Genomic DNA, 19,272 nt, shown 5'->3' with positions numbered 1-19,272 from the left:
GACTCCATCATCGCCGCCCATCTCCGAGATGTCATCAACTGCTCCCTCAACACCGCCACCTTCCCGGAAAGCTGGAAACATGCCGAGCTCAGCGCCCTCCTGAAGAAACCCACAGCTGACCCCACCGATCTCAAGAACTACCGCCCCATTTCGCTCCTCCCATTCCCTGCCAAAGTCATTGAGAAAACCGTAAACAGTCAGCTCGCCGCCTTCCTCGAATCTAACGGCTCCCTCGACCCATCACAGTCCGGCTTCCGAGCCAAACACAGCACCGAGACCGCCCTCATCGCAGCAACAGACGACATTCTAACACTACGGAGAAACAGCTGCCCTCATCCTACTGGACCTCTCCGCTGCCTTCGACACAGTCTGTCATAACACCCTTATACAACGCCTCAGCAACATCGGAATACAAGGAAAAGCATTGGACTGGATCATCTCGTTCCTCGCCAGAAGAACCCAGAGAGTCCGCCTTCCCCCTTTCAGATCGGAGGCCACTAAAGTCATCTGCGGCGTACCACAAGGATCTTCACTCAGCCCCACTCTCTTCAACGTATACATGAGTCCCTCGCATCCATCACGCGCCAACACAACCTCAACATCATCTCCTACGCAGACGACACCCAGCTGATCCTCTCCCTCACCAAAGACACAAACACCGCCAAAACCAACCTACACGAAGGGATGAAAGAAGTAGCCGAGTGGATGAAGAACAGCCGTCTAAAACTGAACTCCGACAAAACGGAAGTCCTCATCTTAGGATCATCCCCCTCCGCCTGGGATGACTCATGGTGGCCACCGGCCCTGGGCAAACCACCCAAACCAACGGAACACGCACGTAACCTGGGCTTCATCCTAGACTCCTGCCTCTTGATGACCAGACAAGTCAACGCCATCTCATCATCATGCTTCAACATCCTACGTATGCTCAAAAAAATCTTCCGCTGGATCCCCACCGAAACAAGAAAAACAGTCACCCAAGCACTGGTCACAAGCCGACGAGACTACGGAAACACCCTTTACGCCGGAACCACAGCCAAATTACAGAAAAAACTCCAACGCATTCAGAACGCCTCAGCCAGACTCATCCTAGACATCCCCCGCCAAGCCCACATATCCGGTCACCTGAGAGACCTCCACTGGCTCCCCATCAACAAGAGAATAACGTTCCGTCTCCTCACCCACGCACACAAAGCCCTCTACGACCTTGGACCCAAATACCTCAACACACGCCTGACCTTTTACGCCCCCACCCGCCAACTATGATCGTCCAATCAAGCCCTCGCCGCAATTCCACGCATCCAAAGATCCACCATGGGAGGAAGATCCTTTTCCTACTTAGCGGCCAAAACGTGGAACTCCCTCTCAACCCACCTCCGCCTCACGCAGAACCACCTCTCCTTCAGAAAACAACTAAAAACTTGGATATTTGATAAGTAACGTACCCCCCTCCCTCAAGCGCCTTGAGACCCTCTGGGTGAGTAGTGCGCTATACAAATTTTTAACTTGACTTGACTTGACTTGACCGATTAGTTTAATCGATGTAGTGCAGAAAGTGGTTGGCAGGGTCCTCCTTATGAGATTGAGGTAATGGATAGATGAGGATGATGTCTTGTCACACTTCCAGGCAGGGTTTAGACAGGGGATTGGCACGATGGACCAGGTCTTTAGATTTTTCACGATTTACTGGAAATCCGTGATAATCGAGAAAGGCAACCTTTACTTGGCATTTCTTGATCTAAGAACAGCCTTCGACCTGGTCCCTCGTGCCAAGCTATGGCAGGTACTGTCTGACCTAGGCATTCCCCCTCTGATTTTGGATCTCATCGAATGCCTCCACGAGGGGAATTATGCCAGAGTTAGGTGGAGCTGCCAGGGCCAGCTGACCGAGAGGGTAGCGGTAGAGGGAGGGGTACGCCAGGGTTGTGTTTTGACCCCGACTTTGTTCTCCCTCTTTGTCAATGGGGTGGTAGACCATTTGAGGGAGGACCCAACCGATGCACCAACCCTGGCAAGGGAAAATCGCCCACGTTGCTCTTTGCAGACGATACCCTCTTGATCTCTAAAAGCCCGATGGGTTTACAAAAACTATTAGACAGGTTTAGCCAATTTTGTGATTCCAGAGGCTTGTGTATTAATACATCCAAAACCAAGCTAATGGCACTGGCACCATCTAAACGATTTAAAAACACCATCAAGTTGAAAGACTCCCCGTTAGAACTAGTCAAAGGTGTACGGGTCAACAACTCGATGAAGTGGAACTCCCATCTCTCAAAAATGCTCCTTAACCACAAACGTGTGTCGGGGGCTATTGCAAGACATCAGCGTCCAACCTGTGGCCCCTGCCATTAAGGTCTATGAGGGAAAATCCTTGCCCTCGTCCTTATACGGGGCGGAACTGTAGGGATTTGAGAACACCATGGACTTAGTGAGATCGGAGAACAAGTTCTTTAGAGATCTGGTCTCACTCCCTCCATCGACCCCACTAGTCCAGCTCCGTTATGATTACGGGAAACATCCAATAAATTAAATAGCAAGGTTCCGTCCCCTACTATTCTGGGTATGCCTTAGAAGGACCCCGGAATTGTGTAATTATGCCTCTGAATTATGACAGAATTAATCCGACTAGACACAGGCCACAAGAAAAGTTGGGTATCTAAATTGAAACAGCTGGTGGGGGACATTGGATTGGCAAAGGCTTGGGAAAGCCAGACTCCGCCGCCAAAACAAGTAGTCAAGAAGGCCTACTGGGAGTGGGTCTCCATAGAAGCCACACAAAATGTGAAACATGGCACTTTGACTGAGAAGTTCCTAGACCACAAGCCCACCTCCAAATTGGAACCCTTTCTTGATCTCATCGAATCCCCGAGAGATAGGGTACTCTACTTGATGCTGAGGTTGGCACACTCCCACTGAATGATTTCATCATAGGGTGCAAAGAGATGAAGGAGAAAGATAGCAGGTGCCCCGGCTGTGCTTCCCCTACGGAATCCATTCCCCACTTTCTTTTCGCCTGCCCGGCGTATGAACAGGCGAGAAGAAAATGGCTGAAACCCGTGTGTTCCAATCTGGGTTCTAAGAATTATAGGGAGGTGTTGCGCATTTTAACAACAGACACCTCCATCCCTAGTGTAATCTGCGGCACAGCCAAATATCTGGGATGTGCCTAGATGACCAGAACTAAGCTTCTCTGTGTGAACAAAGCGCAGACCAAGGAACTTTAGCGAGGTGCCCCTCTTTTGTTGCGGCTCTTATTGTATATGAAATGTTTTAAACTTCTATAGTTTTTAAGGAATTTTCTATATTTTGTACAACCTGTTTTAACCAAGTTGCACCCTATTTTGTATTGTTTGTATGACAAAGCGATATTATTCTTTCTTACAATATTGGATGTTTTTAAAAGGATGAACTGAATGTGTACACTTTTATGATAGTTTTATATCGAATTAAGTCATACAACAACAACATATGAGACACCTTCAAATACACGAGTTCAGCATATCTGCTGTACAGAAAACTCCCACTGGCATGTTGTTTTAAAACTTTATAGAGTAAAATGTTTGGAAATCGCGTTTCTACAAATATTTGTAATTTGCATATCACCATGCAAAGTGTTGTGATTTGTTTTGCTCATATGTAAATATTTGCTTGCATCAGACTTCAGAATTGCAAAAAAAGTTATTTCATAATTCCGGATATATTTTGAAATACCTGTAGTATTCATTTATAACCTGTTCAAATGTTGTGTTAGAAAAACACTGACATTTTACAGCCTTTTCTTTCACAATTCTTGTCAGATAACTCACATGACAAAAAGCACTAACTATAATAAAAGAAAGAAAATGTAACACCATTTTCCAGGAACAGATAAGCAACACTGACATCTGACCTTTGTCCTTGAACAGACAGCAAATGTGTCAAGACAAAAAAACAAGATTTAAAGGCCTTTATTGCTCATTCACTTTTTGAATTAACAGAACACTGTTCCTTCCAGCTTAAGTTAACTCACCAGCAGGGACAAATAAGTGCTAAAAATAGCTCAACTTGATAAAATCTCACACACTGTTGTGAGTGGATTGTTTGAGGCCTGTGACTTGAATGATAGCTGCCTAGAGTGATATGTGATGGAAGTGATAACTGACAGGAATGAAAGCTGTTTAGATACATAGCTGATTGGAGGACTGATGATGGGGTGATGAGCTATTTGGAGGGATAGCTGTTGAGAGGGATAACTGATGGAATCGATTGGTGATCAGTAAGATACCCGATGGGAGGAAAAGCTCATGAGATGGATAGCAAATTGGATGTGAAGCAAAAGTGACCACCTCACTCCATGTCTTTATGGACTCTGTAAATGATTCACAAAGGTAAACGTACACACACTTTTGTGTAGTCCAAAACAAACATAAACTTACACAAAAGTAGCCCACTGTCTGAACTGAACTTTTCACCTACAAAGCATTGTTTTCAAGTGTGGTAGTGTATTTGGCAAATGGAAGCAAAATAAGTCTACAACATTCAGAATTCTTTAGGATACCATATGCAAATCCACGGTAGGAAATAGTGCATGTAGTGCAAGATTAAGGCGGGTGTAGCTCCCCTATACCTTCAGTCTCTTGTTAAGCCCTATATTCCTTCTCGCTCTCTCCGCTCTTCTTCTCAATACCTATTCTGTGTACCCAAGTTTAGACTGTCCAGAATGGGTGGTAGTGCCTTTTCTAATCTAGGACCCAAACTTTGGAATTCCCTTCCTCTGCCATTCGTATGGAGGACAGCCATGCTTGCTTTCGAAGAGCAGTAAAGACCTGGCTCTTTAATCAGTAGTTTTCTTTTCTGTTTGGTGTCAGGTTGCTTTTGGTCAATTAGCGCCGGGAAACCCTCACGAGTAGCTGTCGCGCTTTATAAATTCAATAAATAAATAAATAAATTTAATGATATGAAGGGAGGGGGCCTATTCTAAGTGAAGCTGATTGGAGGGAGTTGATGGGTGAATCAATCAATCAATCAATCAATCAATCAATCAGGATTTGTAAAGTGCAGCTGCCTCATCTGTGTGGAGTAAAGGGCGAGTTTATATTTGTCCCTCAAGCAGCAATCCTGGTAAACAAAGCCTAAAAGTAAATTTTGTATTGTCTGCCAACAAAGGACACCTTGTGTCAGAATTAGGTACTGCAGTTGGGCAATTAAAAAATATACAGGCACATTGAATGGACCCCAAGCCGAACACTGGATGGTTTTCAAGAACCATGGACATTGCTGGGATAAAATCTGATGGATGGTGAATGAGTCAACAACAGAGGCACACAAGGACGGTTTTAGGTATTGTATGTGTTTATATGGGCGGGACTGCCTTGTTTTCTCCCAGATGTGCTTGGTGCACAGGTGTGGGACACAGTTTAGTGTATTTATTTATTTATTTAAGCAATTTGTAGAGCGCGCAAATACCCGTGGGTGTCTCGGCGCTGAGGTCGGCGGAGGTGATTGGAATAGTCTGCTGCTCATTGTGTGAATAACCATGTTTTTAGGAGTTTCCTAAACGCCAACAGAGTTGGAGAGGATTTCATTTGTGCTGGGAGCGTATTCCATAATCTTACCGTGGCAACAGTGAATCTTTTGTCTCCCCAGGAGACCTTGCATGTGCGAGGGACCGTAATGAGGTTGGCCGATGCAGAGCGAAGGTTTCTGCCGGGAACGTGAGTGCAGAGGGATTTTGTTAAAAAAATAGGACCTGTGTTTCGCATGGCCTTGTATGCTATGCACAGGGCTTTGAATTTGATGCGCTTGCCAATTGGAAGCCAGTGCAGATTGCGCACCACTGCGGAAATGGGTCTATGTTTGGGGGTACCTGTTATGATCCTGGCTGCCGCATTTTGTATAAGCTCTAGTTTATTAATGACCTTTTTCTGTGCATTCAGAAACAGTCCATTACAGTAGTCAACTTTACACATTACAAGAGTGCTTATTAGAATTTTTCCTGCACTGGGAGCGAGGAATGGGAGAAGTTTTTTATCATTCTTAGCGTGAAGAAGACAGAGGAGGAGACCGCATTTGCCTGTGCTACGAAAGTGAGTTTGTCGTCAAATATGACGCCCTTACTTTCTGTACTGGGGATGGTGTGGGGCCAAGGGCGGCGGGCCACCAGGTGTGGGACCAGGTAGGCTGTAAATTGCCAAAGATCATGACCTCCGTTTTATCGGAGTTGAGTTTCAGGCAATTTTTAGCCATCCAGGAACTGATGTCAAGCATATGAAAGCTAGTAGCTATAGCTCCTCCGTCATTATTGATTGCTAGCACCAGTTGTGTGTCATCGGCATAGGTAGTTAGCCCCATCCCGTGGGTTTGATGATCTTGGCCAGGTCCGACACATAGATATTAAATAGTGTCGGACTTAGGGATGATCCCTGTGGTACCCCGCATGGGAGGGTGAAGGAAGGGGATTACATTTGCCAAGGCTCACTAGCTATGAGCGATTGGCCAGGAACGAGGCCAGTAGCTTTTTGGTCTTGTGTTTAATGCCCATGTTTGCGACACAGTCGATCAGGGTGGCATGATTGACCGTGTCAAACGCTGCCGATAGGTCCAGCAGAATAAGCATTGCTGTTCCTCCTTGGTCTCGGGAGGCTCTGATCTCGTCCGCAGCTTTAATAAGGGCGGTCTCAGTGCCGTGGCCCTTCCTAAAACCAAACTGTGATTCATCGAGGAAGTGTAGATCCTCAGGCCTGGCCTCTTCTGTTTACATTTCAGCATATGGGGAGGTGGCCAGAAGTACTAGAATGCTCTTAGAGTGTGGGGGTGGTGATGGGGGTCTATGATCCAGAAGTACAGAGCTAATACTGAGAGTAACTGCGGGCTCACCCTTTGTTTCACAATGCACTATGATAGTTTGTGCTTTATTGCTGCACTCTTGTTCTGTAAACATTCAAGGGCACGCTCTACAGTCAGCAATGACTACAATACTGCTCCAGGACCAATGTCTGCAGGTTGCTATGGAATTACATCAAGTACCTGTAGTGGCAGAGGCTAAAGTGGGTGGTCGTCTCCTTAGAAGATTTCTGGTCACATATCACTTCTCTTTCCAAATTAAGCCATGCTGTACACTCTGGGCCTGATTTGTAGGTGGGCGGAAAGGCTAACATAACACAATGCGTATTTGTGAAGCGCACGTTCACTCAGAAGGGTATCTTGGCGCTGATTAGCAGATGCTTATTGTTACCCAATTAAATGGTACCCATTTTATCGACCTTAGAAGGATTAACGGCTGAGTGGACCAGCCGGTATTTGAACCTGTGACCATGAGGTCGAACACAGGCTCCTACAGTGAATGCATTAGTCCACTGAGCCACCAGAGCTGACTCTCAATCTGCACCGTGATGTAGTTCCCTCCCCGCCTAACCCCTGGTGCACTCACCTGGGCCTCTGAAACCTACCTTTCCTTGGATAGAAGTGACTGGCATATGTGAAAGATTGAGGACCATAGGTGACCTTGAAGAAAACACCTGCTAGGCTGCATCAAAGACCTCAGCCTGTGCTATGGGGACATGGTTGATACTTCCTTTAAAAGATTGCACCAGGTGATGGGTGAGGTGAAAGGGCTCCCATACCTCATACTGGCGGAGGTCCTCTCCCTGGGAAAATATGTGAAGAACCGACAGCGAGGATGGTAAGTGCAGAGGAGCTGGCAGAACGTGGCATCAACGGCGAGGACCATTTCAATATCATTGCCAGGAAAATTCACACCAGGAATGATGAGATCAGAACAGCCTTTGGAACCTGAATAGAAATAAAAGAATTGAGAGTTAGCATTATACAAAGAAGTTCACTCTTCAGACACAGCTACTTTGTCTGGATTGGGCCATTGTGAAGTTTCATGGGGCAAGGAAGGGTTTGTTGTGACAAGAGTAGACTATGTGAAGCAGTGGTCAGAGATATCAGGGTAGCAATGCCACACACACTGGCCAATGCCTCATTCTGGAGAAAAAACTAAATGGAGGACAGCAATCAGATGACCACAGACTGGAGAGACGCCCTTTTATGAATTGCTAATATTAGGAAAACCCCTTTCCTCAAGCGATTTGAGAAAATAAAATAAAACATCAGACAAAGCAACACCTTCCAAGAACAAGTGGCAGGAGTAATTGAGAGAGCTGAGGTTGAGAGATATAAGGGTATAGATAAAACTAGTAGTATAATAGGGTATAGATGGGGGTTAGCGGTAATAGGGTAAAGGAAGTGGTAGAGGTCAATGGTAAAAGAAATCACGAGACAGGCCCCGGGGTATATATAGGTATAGCAGAAATAACGTGGAGGTACTTGGCAGTAAAGTTACTATCTTTTAGGAAGTGATAGGAGTACTAGGGCATGAGTAGAGGTACCGGGGTTCCAATAGAAGGGATAAGGGGAGGGGGTCACTCCCCAACGGGCAAGCCCTGATCTATTTCCACATTTTCCCAACATGACAGGCATTCACCAGGATCAATTCTATTTATTTAGAAAAAATGGAGCAAACAAGTTGGTGGAGAAGCTCTTTCAGAACAGGTTTCCTTAACAATCCCAGACAATTCCCAGGTGTAGATCCACTTCTCTGGCAAGGAGTAGGGTAGATAGCACTGGCCGCTAATTAGAAATACAATGGAAGTGGAGCAAACAGCTTTACCCGCATGCGCGCTGCGTTTTTCAAAAGCCGCGTTACATGACGAGCTCAGCTCGTCATGAGCGTACGAGCGTCGTAACTCATGATGAGCTGAGCTCGTCATGAGCGCGGAAGGGGTTAAACAGCGAGGAGCATCTTACATCTCTTTAAACCATAGTAACAGCACACAGAGGTTAAAGGCAGTACAGCTCTGACTAACTGGACCCTTTTGTTTTAATCTTAGGGGGCTTATTCATGAGAGCCCTGCTTCACTTTTACACCATGTAAATCTCATTTCCATTTATGAACCCACGCAAAACCTCCCTGCGTGACTTTAAGTGGCCTCATAAATCATGAGTAAATGTGACGCAAGGAAAATCACTTACTCTAGGCCCGGGAGGCATTCCATGGGCATTGCAGTGGGTTTTCCCGCAACACCCATGGAACTTGACCCTGCCCCAGATTTACAAAGTGATGTAAACCCTGAGGAAGAACCAAATCCGTATGTCTCCTGAGGTGAGGTGTAACAAGGAGAAATATCTTTTTATCACCTCATTGTTTCCTCTTTCCATGTGTGCTGCAGCACATATAGAAAGAGAAAAAGGCCTCCTAGGATTGTTTTTGTTCAGGAAGGTGCCCCTTTCTGCACAAAAACAATCCTGCCAACAAAACAGGCACCCGCACACCAAAGTACGCTTAAAGGCACCAGTGCAGTCAGAAAGGACAGGAATGCACCATTTTGCTTTAGTACAATGCATTCCTGGCCTTTCACTTTGGCTTAGGTCAGTGCTGCAAGGTGCCTTGCTGCGCTGCCCTATGCCAAACTCCCATAAACAAGGGTAAAAGTATCTGGCCTGTACCCTGGGCATGCAGTGTGACAGGGAAGGAGTCAGACAGATGACCAAGAGAAGAGAGGAGAATATTTTATAGCAAAACCTTTTTTCCCCCATAAATTATGTTCAAGTGTAGCGAGATGGCAGTATTTGATGGAATCCCTTAGTCAAGCTCACCCATGAGGATGTGTGTGCCAAACCCAGCCTAAGGTAGATTGGTTAATTGCAAAGCCAGGTCTTCAGCTTCTTGTGGAATTCAAGAAGAGAGGAGGAGGCTCTGATCTGCAATGGGAGGTCGTTCCACACTTCAGAAGGGATGTAAGAGGACACACACCCTTGGTAGGACCTGAAGAACTTCCTCTGGATGTGTAAAAGCCTACTCTTGACTATGCTTGGCTGGTATGTCATGTGGTTCATAGAATGGCCCATGTGGGACGAAAAGATTTGATTTTGTGCATATGATCAGAAGAAGCACTCCACATGTCTTTGGTAAACAAGTAGTGGCAGCACTTGGCAACTGGGCATGGAGTGAAGCAGGGAGGTCCTAAGAGGGATAGTCCTGCCTTTGCATGTAATTGTAATCTTTCATGGGGCTGGTAAGTAGATATCTTGATGCAAGTGGATGATAGGTAGGGCATGGATTTGTCAGCAGGATCTACGGGGAATAGAGGGATATCGTACGTAGGTTCAAGGCAGCACTGATAATGATGAAAAATCTTATACCTGTGTCCATGTCTTGAGTGTAGTGGTGGGATATAAGAAAGGAGTGTATGGCAGCGACGAAGTACCATCCTCCTCCGAGATGACCTTGGCACGAGACAGGGAAGGATCTGAGTTATCAGTTTGAAAACAACGTCTCTACACCCTCCGCAAATATAAAAGGCTCAAGGACTTTGAGAGACTGTAGGGTATTGAATTGTGCACAGAACCATCACAACCTGGGCTGCTGAGTAGAGATTATCCATAAATATGTGTCCATTGACTAGCCGTGTCTGTCTAGATAGCTGTTAAATGTCAGAGCAACTCCCTTCTCCAGTGCCTCATCCAGCATCATCTTAAGGAAGGTATGATTGTCCTTAACAGCAATTTAAATAGTTCAGCAGGGGACCATTTAGGGGTGGCTATTTCCCCCATGAAGTTGCTGTAGGACAGATGATCCTTCTTCCGTAATGTCGTCCTCTGGGAACTTTCATTCTGTCATGTTATGTTGTATTTTTAATAGTGCACCTCTCACCCGTGAGGGTATCCAGGCGCTAGAGCAGGTGTGTGGCGTTGGGTGCCCGAGGAGTTATTTGAAGAGCCAGGATATCAGCGTCATGCAGAACTCCAGAATTAAAGGGGAGGCTCTGATGTGCTGTGGCAGGTCTTTCCATGTTTTGGGTGTGATGTAGGAGAACAAGCAACCTCATGCTCTACTTGTGTGAAGGAAGGGTGTGTGTGCAATCGAGAGTGAGGCTGTGCGTAGGTGTCTTGCAAACTGTTGAAGGTGTATGTGGCTGTTCATTGAGTCTGGTCCAGTATTGTGTAAGTCTTTGTATGTGTACGTGAGGAGCTTGAATTGGCTGTGCTTATGAATGGGTAGTCAGTGGAGCTCCCTGAGGTGTCGTACAAAATGAGTGCCATGTGGGAGGTCGAGTATGAGTCCTGCTTTGGCATTTTGGATGGTCCGAAGTCTACGTAGGAGTTGCTAGCAGATTCCTGCACATAGTGTGTTATAGTGGTCAAGCCTGTGTGTGATCATTGATTGCATGTCAGAAAGTCTGGTGTTCTGAAGCAGAGAATTGAAGATATTTCTTATTATGCATAGGACGTGGAAGCAGGAAGTGCTCACTAAATTAACTTGTGCCATCATTTTGAGCTTGTTGTCTAGGATGATCCCCAGATTTCTTGCATGGTTGGTGGGTGTTGGTGTTCATCCTAGCTCCAACAGCTGCCAGGTGTCCTCCTTGAGAGGTTTATGTTTCCAAAACCAGTACTTCTGTCTTGTCAGAGTTGGGATTCAAGCAGTTAGTTGTCATCCAAAGTGCTACCATGATCAAGCAGTTGGTGAAGTCGGTTCTGGCGGTGGTTTTCTTGTTCGTCCGCAAGAGGATGAATTGGGTGTCATCAGTGTAGGAGATAATGGTGATGCCTTGAGATAGGATGATGTTGGCGAACGGTGTCATGTAGACGTTGAACAGGGTGTGGCTGAGGGATGATGCCGGGGAGGATCTGCAGATCAGTTTCTTAGTCTCTGATGTGAAGGGTGGAAGTCTGACTCTTTGTGATCTTCCCATGAGTAAGGAATCAAACCAGTTGAGTGTGTGTCCTTGGATGCCAATCCCGTGGAGTCTTCTGATGTGTGTTATGGGAGACTGTGTTGAAGGCTGCATATAGGTCAAGCATGATGAGGACCACTGTTTCTCCTAGGTCCAGGTTGGTCCTGATGTCATTGGTGGCTGAGAATAGTGCTGTTTCGGTGGTGTGGTTCATTCTGATTCCTGACTGGGTGTTGACCAGCAGGTGGTGTAGCTCGGGGTGGACTGTTGGTTGCTTGTTGATGGCCTTCTCAATCACTTTGGTGGGTAGTGGAGCAGGAAGATAGGTTGCTCAATTGATTTGTGGGGGGCTGATGGTTTCTTGAGGAGTGTGTTGGCCTCTGCATGTTTCCAGTTGTCCAGGAAAGAGGTCGACGTGAAAGAGGTGTTGAAGCTGCGGGTGAAGGCACTGCTGATCGGTGTTCCAAAAGTATAGATGTGGTGGAGTCAAGGATTCTTTGGGGCTTCTGAGTGGATGGCTCGCATGATTGCTACTGTGTCATCTCTAGTGAGAGCTTTCCATTAGCCAGATGGTCATCTTGGTTGGTGAACGGGACACTGGCGATGAGGATGCTATGGTCAGTTTAGTGTGTGAATTTGCTGTAGATATTTATGATTTTGTTGTGGAAGAAGTTCAATAGGTCGTCGCAGAGTTCTTGGGAGAGGGTGATGTTGACAGAGTCTGAGGGTGTGGTGAAATCCTTGACAATCGAGAAGATCTCCTCTCAGCTGTTGTTTAGCTAATGCTCTTTTCTGAGCGTATCTCTGTTGCTAGTTGTAGTGCCTGAGTGCAGCCTTTTAGGTGGCTCTATCAGTGGTTTTCTGACTGGCTTTATATTTTATTTCTAGTTTTTTGCAGTGCCATTTTGTGTCTCAAAGTCCCTCTTAGTACCACCTGATCTGATTGTTAAATCTTCTTGACTTGTTTGGTTTGATGTTTGAAAGGGAGTCTGCACAGTTCTTAATCCAGTTGTTGATGTCCTCGTTGAGATTAGGTTGATCTTGCTGAAGGTGCGGAGCCTGTCTATTCCTGAGATGCAATCCAGGGAATTTGCCAGTTGATGAAATATATTCAAATATTCCGCCCATCACTTTTTTGTGTACCTCAGTGTGACGCCCCATGTGTGATGAATATGCCCACAATGGGCTCTGTATCCAACGTGCCACAGGACTCTAGTTAAACTGGATTGAAGATGCTCAAATAGGCCAGAAGTACTCTTGGATTGTTTGGGCTCCCTTTCAGAGGTGGCCTACCCTGGCAGACAGGCTGGACCATTCCTATTGGATTAGGATCAAGACTGAGTTGAATATGGCTGCTCCTGCGTGAGTGGTCTGGTGACCCAGAGTAATTACCAATGGCTGATATTCATTCAAGCATTCAACCCATCACCTTTTTGTGTATCTCAGTGAAGATACATGCAAACCACACCAACTTGAAATTCCCCTTGGTCAAAGGTTTTGCTAGGTTCTTTTGGAGCTGGACAACCCTGGGTTAAAATGTTGAGGACATCCCACATGGAAAGAGAGAGGAAACTGTGATTACTTTGGGTGCAGATTTGATCAGGGAGGGTGTAACCCCACCACATTTTGCCTTCCCCTGTCGGCAGAAATACTGTCTTCTTCTTGGGGACGAGGCCTGATGTCATGTAAGTCAAGTACCCCCAAACCCATTTCTTTTCTCACTTTTGTCCCTGGTATTCTAGTGGACTTTCTGTCTACAAAGTTGGGCATACAGGGAAATTTACACCACATCGGTCCATTCCACCAGACCATCAGAAACAAGTTTGAAACAGAATGGGGTTCGGGGCATGTCCATCCAGGACATGGGCTGTAGGACCCAGCCTTGGATACCAGATAGTCTTTTGGCCCCTTAGGGGGACAATTATATTAGGGTTCACCTCCTATCGAGGAAGGCAGACTGGTGGGATTTACATCTTTTCTCCTGGCCCATATGCCAAAACTACATCCAAAGTAATCCAAATTTTAGCTCACTTGCCACAGAGATGCCTGAACTATTCAGACTCGGCTCCTTGAACAAACAGGCACATTGGGCTCCAGAAGTGTGTGGGGGGTGCCTGAATGCCAGGACAGACAGGCATAGATTAATGACAGGGCCTCAGGCTGAAACCACAGCTCTGTCTTTCATTGGGGCAGACAGCCTCTCTCTGAGTAAACACCACCTCTATGTGGCATATAGTCAGTGCACCTGCCAACTGTTTTATTTTGTCTCTCTAACTGTGTCTTGGTGTCTTTGTTACACAGTAGGGCAGAAAAGCAAAGTGTTATGTCATTTACAATGAAGTGCGTTCTTTTGGAAATAAAGGAACGTCCCATCATGCTCGTCCCTGTGTAAGATGTGCAGCAGCATGATCAGATGTACATAAGGGGTGCACAAGCATCTACAGCACCTTCTATAATATCATCCTGGGGAGCAAGGAGAGGGTGTGAATGCCTATTGCCACTTTTTGTAATACAGTTTGCCTGGTGTGCTTTCTGTCCCCCTGAGGAGGGCATATAGGAGTGGGCAAATCCCCCAATTTGCCCCCTCCCCCTCCCAGGGGGCATCTGACCCCTCAATTTACTTTACTTTACTTTACTTTTTATTATAAAGTTAATAAAAACCGTAATGTACAAACATAACAATACATGATAGAATAAAATTTTAAAATGTATAAAATCATGATCAGATTCTTAGTGTGAGCATTAGGCAGTGCGATTAAAATAATATTGACAAACTTCCCAGCTCTTGCTAGGGCCCCTCAATTATGGACCTATTGCTAGGCTGCCCTTTCCAGTTAAGATAGTGGAGAAAGTTATGAATAAACCAGTAGCTCAGTTTGTTCAACAAAATGACCTGCTTGACTCCTCGCAATTTGGTTTTCGTGCAGAACAGAGAAAGGAAACGGCCTTGATAAAAGCTACTGAAGAAATGAGGACAGTTATGGACGGGGTGGCGCCGCCGCTCTGATTCTTTTCGATCTCTCAGCGGCGTTTGACACCGGTAATCACCACCTATTGCGATCCTGCCTGAGAAAGCTAGGGGTAAAGGGTCTAGCTCTGTCCTTGTTAACATCTTTTCTGACCAAAAGAACACAAACAGTGACTCTGAATGGCTTCCATTCAACACCCTATGTCCTGCCATGTGGGGTTCCACAGGGCTCATCGCTTAGTTCATCCCATTTTAATATCTACGTACTGACGTTGGCTCCACTGATCCAGCATTTCGGCTTTAGCCTAACATCCTATGCCGATGACACACAGATTGTCTTAGCGGTCTATAAAGAGGAAGCCTCTTCTGTACTGCATTTTAGAAACTGTATGCAGGAAGTTAACCGTTGGATGGGCAAGCATTGTCTTAAACTCAATTCGGAGAAAACCGAAAGAGTGATTTTCTGCAACCTCCAACCAAGATCGAATTGCATCTGGTGGCCTACAGAGATGGGAGAGTTACCTAAACCAGTGAATAAAGTAAAATATCCCGGGATTTTAATTGACAAGAAACTAACATTGGCCCATCAAACAAATGCAACGGTTTCAACCACATTTTACCTGCTCAAGAACCTGAGGAAGGTTCTTCCTTATATCCCTATAGATTCTAGGAAGACGGTGGTAACAGCATTAGTATTATCAAAATTAGATTACTGCAATGGGTTGTACCTGAATATGCAAACACGACATTAAAAAACTGCAAATGGTGCAGAATGCAGCTGCAAGACTCCTCCTAAATCTGCCTCAGTATGAATCAGTCTCGACCGAAATCCGTAAACTTCACTGGCTTCCTGTAGCAAGTCGTGTGAAGTTTAAGACGCTATGCCTAGCCTTTAAGGCCTGGAATAGTATGAGACCGATGTTCCTAAGAAACATTTTTTCTTGGTACTGCTCGGGTAGACCGCTTCGATCTACTGTCATCAAACTTACGACGGTTCCCAGGTTTCGCACCTCTAGCTGGGGGAGACGAAGCATTGGCCATGGCACGGCAAAGTTATCGAATACGCTTCCTATGCATATCAGGTCTATAAGCTCCTAAGCCTTATATAGAAAGAGTCTGAAGACATGGCTATTTTTTTAACTAATCCATGAACCTTTAGGGCTTACTGTAGTTTCCATAGCGCCAAGACACCTCCAGGTATTTGTTGCGCTTAATAAGTTATATTAACATAACATAACATAACATAACATATGTACATCTGGCCCATACTGATTAAGAGCTAATGCAAACAACATGGTTCCCAATAACTTTCTTTTGCACAAAACTATGTATATTGTACCTTTCTGGAGTCCTGAGGCCATCAAGGAGAAGCCAGAAATATAGTCAGCCGATATCAGTGGCAGGGTGGGGATACCAGTGCCACTCCTCTTCAGTACGCACCGAGGGCTGTGATAAGAAAAAGAGTATGAAATATGTGTTAACAGAGTGTGTCCAGGACAGTGAGCTCCAAAGAGAAAATGTACAATGCAGGAATCCTTGTACCTTGCAGCAAGGGTGCCTGCATTATGAGCAGGATTGTTTTTGTGCAAGAAGGAGTACCTTCCTGCACAAAAACAATCCTAATGGGCATTTTCTTTTTTCTATGTATTATGCAGAGTACATCACACATAGAAAAAGGAAGTACTGGGGACAAACAGAGGAATTTGTCTTTGTAACACCTGTGCTGGGAGGCCCACCAATTCGTAGCATTCCTAGGTTTCCAAGGGGCGGATTTATGAAGGCCTTGCGCCGCCGGTGCGTCACTTTTAACATGGGAAAAAGTGACGCACCGGCGGCGCAGGGCCTTCATAAATCTGCCCCCAAGTGTTCGTAAATCTGGGAATGCCCTACAATTCATGGGTGGAGTCATGGCAACACCCATGCTTCAGCCATGGAACAGCTCCCAGGTTATGTTATGTTATGTTATGTTATTAAATCTTTTCTATAGCGCTCGGCTACTCAGAAAGAGTGTCCCGGCGCTTTATAGGAGAAAGAGAAGAAACTGCGACATACTAACATAACACCAGATAAAAGAGAAGAAGAATCAGCCAGAAAATTTACAAAAGACAGACTACTGAGTGAACAGCCACGTTTTAAGGCCCTTCCTAAAAGCCAGCAGGCTAGTGGCTCCCCGCAAAGCCAGCGGCAGAGAGTTCCACAGCTGTGGTGCCAGCAGGTTGAAATGCAACATGAAGCTCAGCAAGCAGATGCGCCGCTGCATTGCATTTCTTTACAAAGGCAAATAGGCCACGCAAACCAAGACTTGTGTGGTTTTGCAAATATTACTAAAGCTTTTGCGTTGTCCTTGCGTTGCCCTGGATGACATAAGGACAACGCACAGACTTCCTAAATCTAGGGCTGCATCTCTACTCATTTTTTTAGGCTTACAGGTGCTAGTTTGAAACATAGGGCCTTATTTATGAAGGCCTTGTGACACTTTTGCGCTGCTTTTGCATCACTTTTCATGACGCAGCAGAAGTGCAAACAATGCGCCATGTTGCCCCATATTTACAAGGTGACTCATCTAGACATATGTGTTACCTTGTAAAGCCCTGCGCCACATTATAACTGCCTCAGGTATAATGTATGCAAGGTGGACATTCCCACGTAATAAAGGGTCATAGAAGTGTTGCAGTGAAATCTATGGAATCTCACTGCAACACTTATAGTGCGCCACTCTGTCAAATCTTTACGCCTGCCTCATAGCAGGCGTAAAGGTGGCGCAATGCCATTGCCACTGGTCTACCCGATGCATTGCCTAAGTTGAGTCATGCTAGCGACACAACTCCAGCAATGCATGACTTTTGCCGACATATACGTCAGGATTCCTGATATTTCTGTCATTCCTTACGGCACGGAGTGCTGTACATAAAATACGGCTCATCCATCATGTTGCAAGGAGGGCGCAATGAAAACTGTTGGATTGCTCTTTTATCACAGCGATGCAACAGTTTTCATCAATGAGGCCCAGAGTTACTCTGTCCTTCTAAAACAAAAGTCAACATCTAATAGGGGGCACTATTAATATTTTGGACTTAATGTTCATATGTAGATAATGTCCCTGGCCTAACTCTTTGTTGCCACCTAATTACCATATTCCATTTGACCAAAATGTGTGTTAAGTGATTGCTCCTTTGTAGAGCACTTACCTCCGCACTGAGCTGCCCATGCACTTTTTTTTTTAGCAAAACATAGGTAAATATAATGATGATTTGTGTGTGTCTCTTATAGAGTTCTTTTGGGACGTCTTCTGTAAAACTATGGGGCATATTATCAAGGACGGGCGATACATTATCGCAGCTTTTATCGGCAGTAAACTGACGATAAAGCGGCGATAATGGGCTTGATAATATGCTCTATGAATTCCTATCGAAGCCCATGTTATATATATAATATAAATGGACACTCAAAGGGAAAGCCAGTATGATTTACTGTTTTGAATCGCAGTGACACTTATAGAGGGAAGTCTGCCTTAGAGGGCAGTTTTGCTTCCCATTTGCTCTACAATTAAGATATCAAAATGGGGTGAAACCGATGTGCCAAGATATATTACACAAGTCCCAAAACAAATCTGTCCATTTTATGGGTCATCCAGTATTGTCATATTTCTCTGGCTCAGCTCAGGATCAGAGCCCAGGCCTGTTGTCACCCTGCTGAGCCAAGTTAATTACATATCTTCCCAGCAGAGGGAACAAAGGCCGCCCCACAGAAAAAAGAGTCATTGACAGTGCTTACCGCAGGTCCTGAGGAGGAAGGGGTGGGGATACAAATCTACATCTGTTAATTACCTGTCGCTCTGTACCAGAGCTGGAAACTGACCAGGCCCACTGAACACTGGAGGAAGCCCAAACTACTGGTGCCAACAATGGAGGGGGCTCCTCTTTTAGGTTTTGGTGTGAAAGACCCTAGCAGTGATTTTAGTGAGAGACAGAACTGAAGCAACCAGAGCAGGTGTGACCAGTGACTACTGGATTATGTCATGTCCCAGGATGCTGTACAGGAGGGCTGGGACATGGGTATTGTTAGATTTGGGGGTCTCTAGTTGGCACAGGTAGGTACTTGTGACGAATAGGGACCCTTGCCTCTGGTCAGGGTAAGGGGGTACACTCCTAAAATAACCCCTGCTCACCCCCTTGGTAGCTTGGCACAAGCAGACAGGCTTATCTCCGAGGCAGTGTGTAAAGCATTTGTGACCACATACAGTAACCCAGGGATGTATGACGTTACAACGCATACTTTTACTCCGCATACCATTACAACGCGGTATTTACAACGAATACCGTTACAACGCATAGCGCTTTGGGGTGCTGGATAGTGGTAAGTATAATTTACTATTCTAACTCCAGTCCCCGTGGACCCTAGGGAAGGTGTTGGATAGTAAATTAAACTTACCTCTTATCCTAGAGCGCCCCCCAGCGCAATGCGTTGTAATGTCATGCGTTGTAATGCCCGCGTTGTAATGGTAGTGCGGAGTAAAAGTTGCGTCGTAACGGGTGTATACCGTAACCCAGTGACAATACTACAAATGGACACCACACAAGGTTT

The 19,272-nt window shown here is 45.6% G+C and overlaps 1 protein-coding gene across 3 annotated transcripts in view; it reads right to left on the bottom strand.

Annotated features, from left to right (window-relative positions):
• LOC144821563 (plasma kallikrein-like) overlaps nt 1-19,272 on the bottom strand; it is a 276,797-nt gene that overhangs the window by 173,283 nt on the left and 84,242 nt on the right. For all 3 annotated transcript variants that reach the window (XM_078678747.1, XM_078678749.1, XM_078678748.1), the window contains 2 exons: nt 16,028-16,134; nt 7,602-7,770 (listed from right to left, as the gene is read on the bottom strand). In XM_078678747.1, the coding sequence (XP_078534873.1) occupies nt 7,602-7,770; nt 16,028-16,134 (276 nt within the window). The remainder of the gene's footprint in view (nt 1-7,601; nt 7,771-16,027; nt 16,135-19,272) is intronic.

Source organism: Lissotriton helveticus, chromosome 2_2 (genome assembly GCF_964261635.1).
Source record: "Lissotriton helveticus chromosome 2_2, aLisHel1.1, whole genome shotgun sequence".
Taxonomy (NCBI): domain Eukaryota; kingdom Metazoa; phylum Chordata; class Amphibia; order Caudata; family Salamandridae; genus Lissotriton; species Lissotriton helveticus.
Note: the sequence above shows the minus strand (reverse complement) of the source record. Positions and strands in the feature narration are given on the sequence as shown.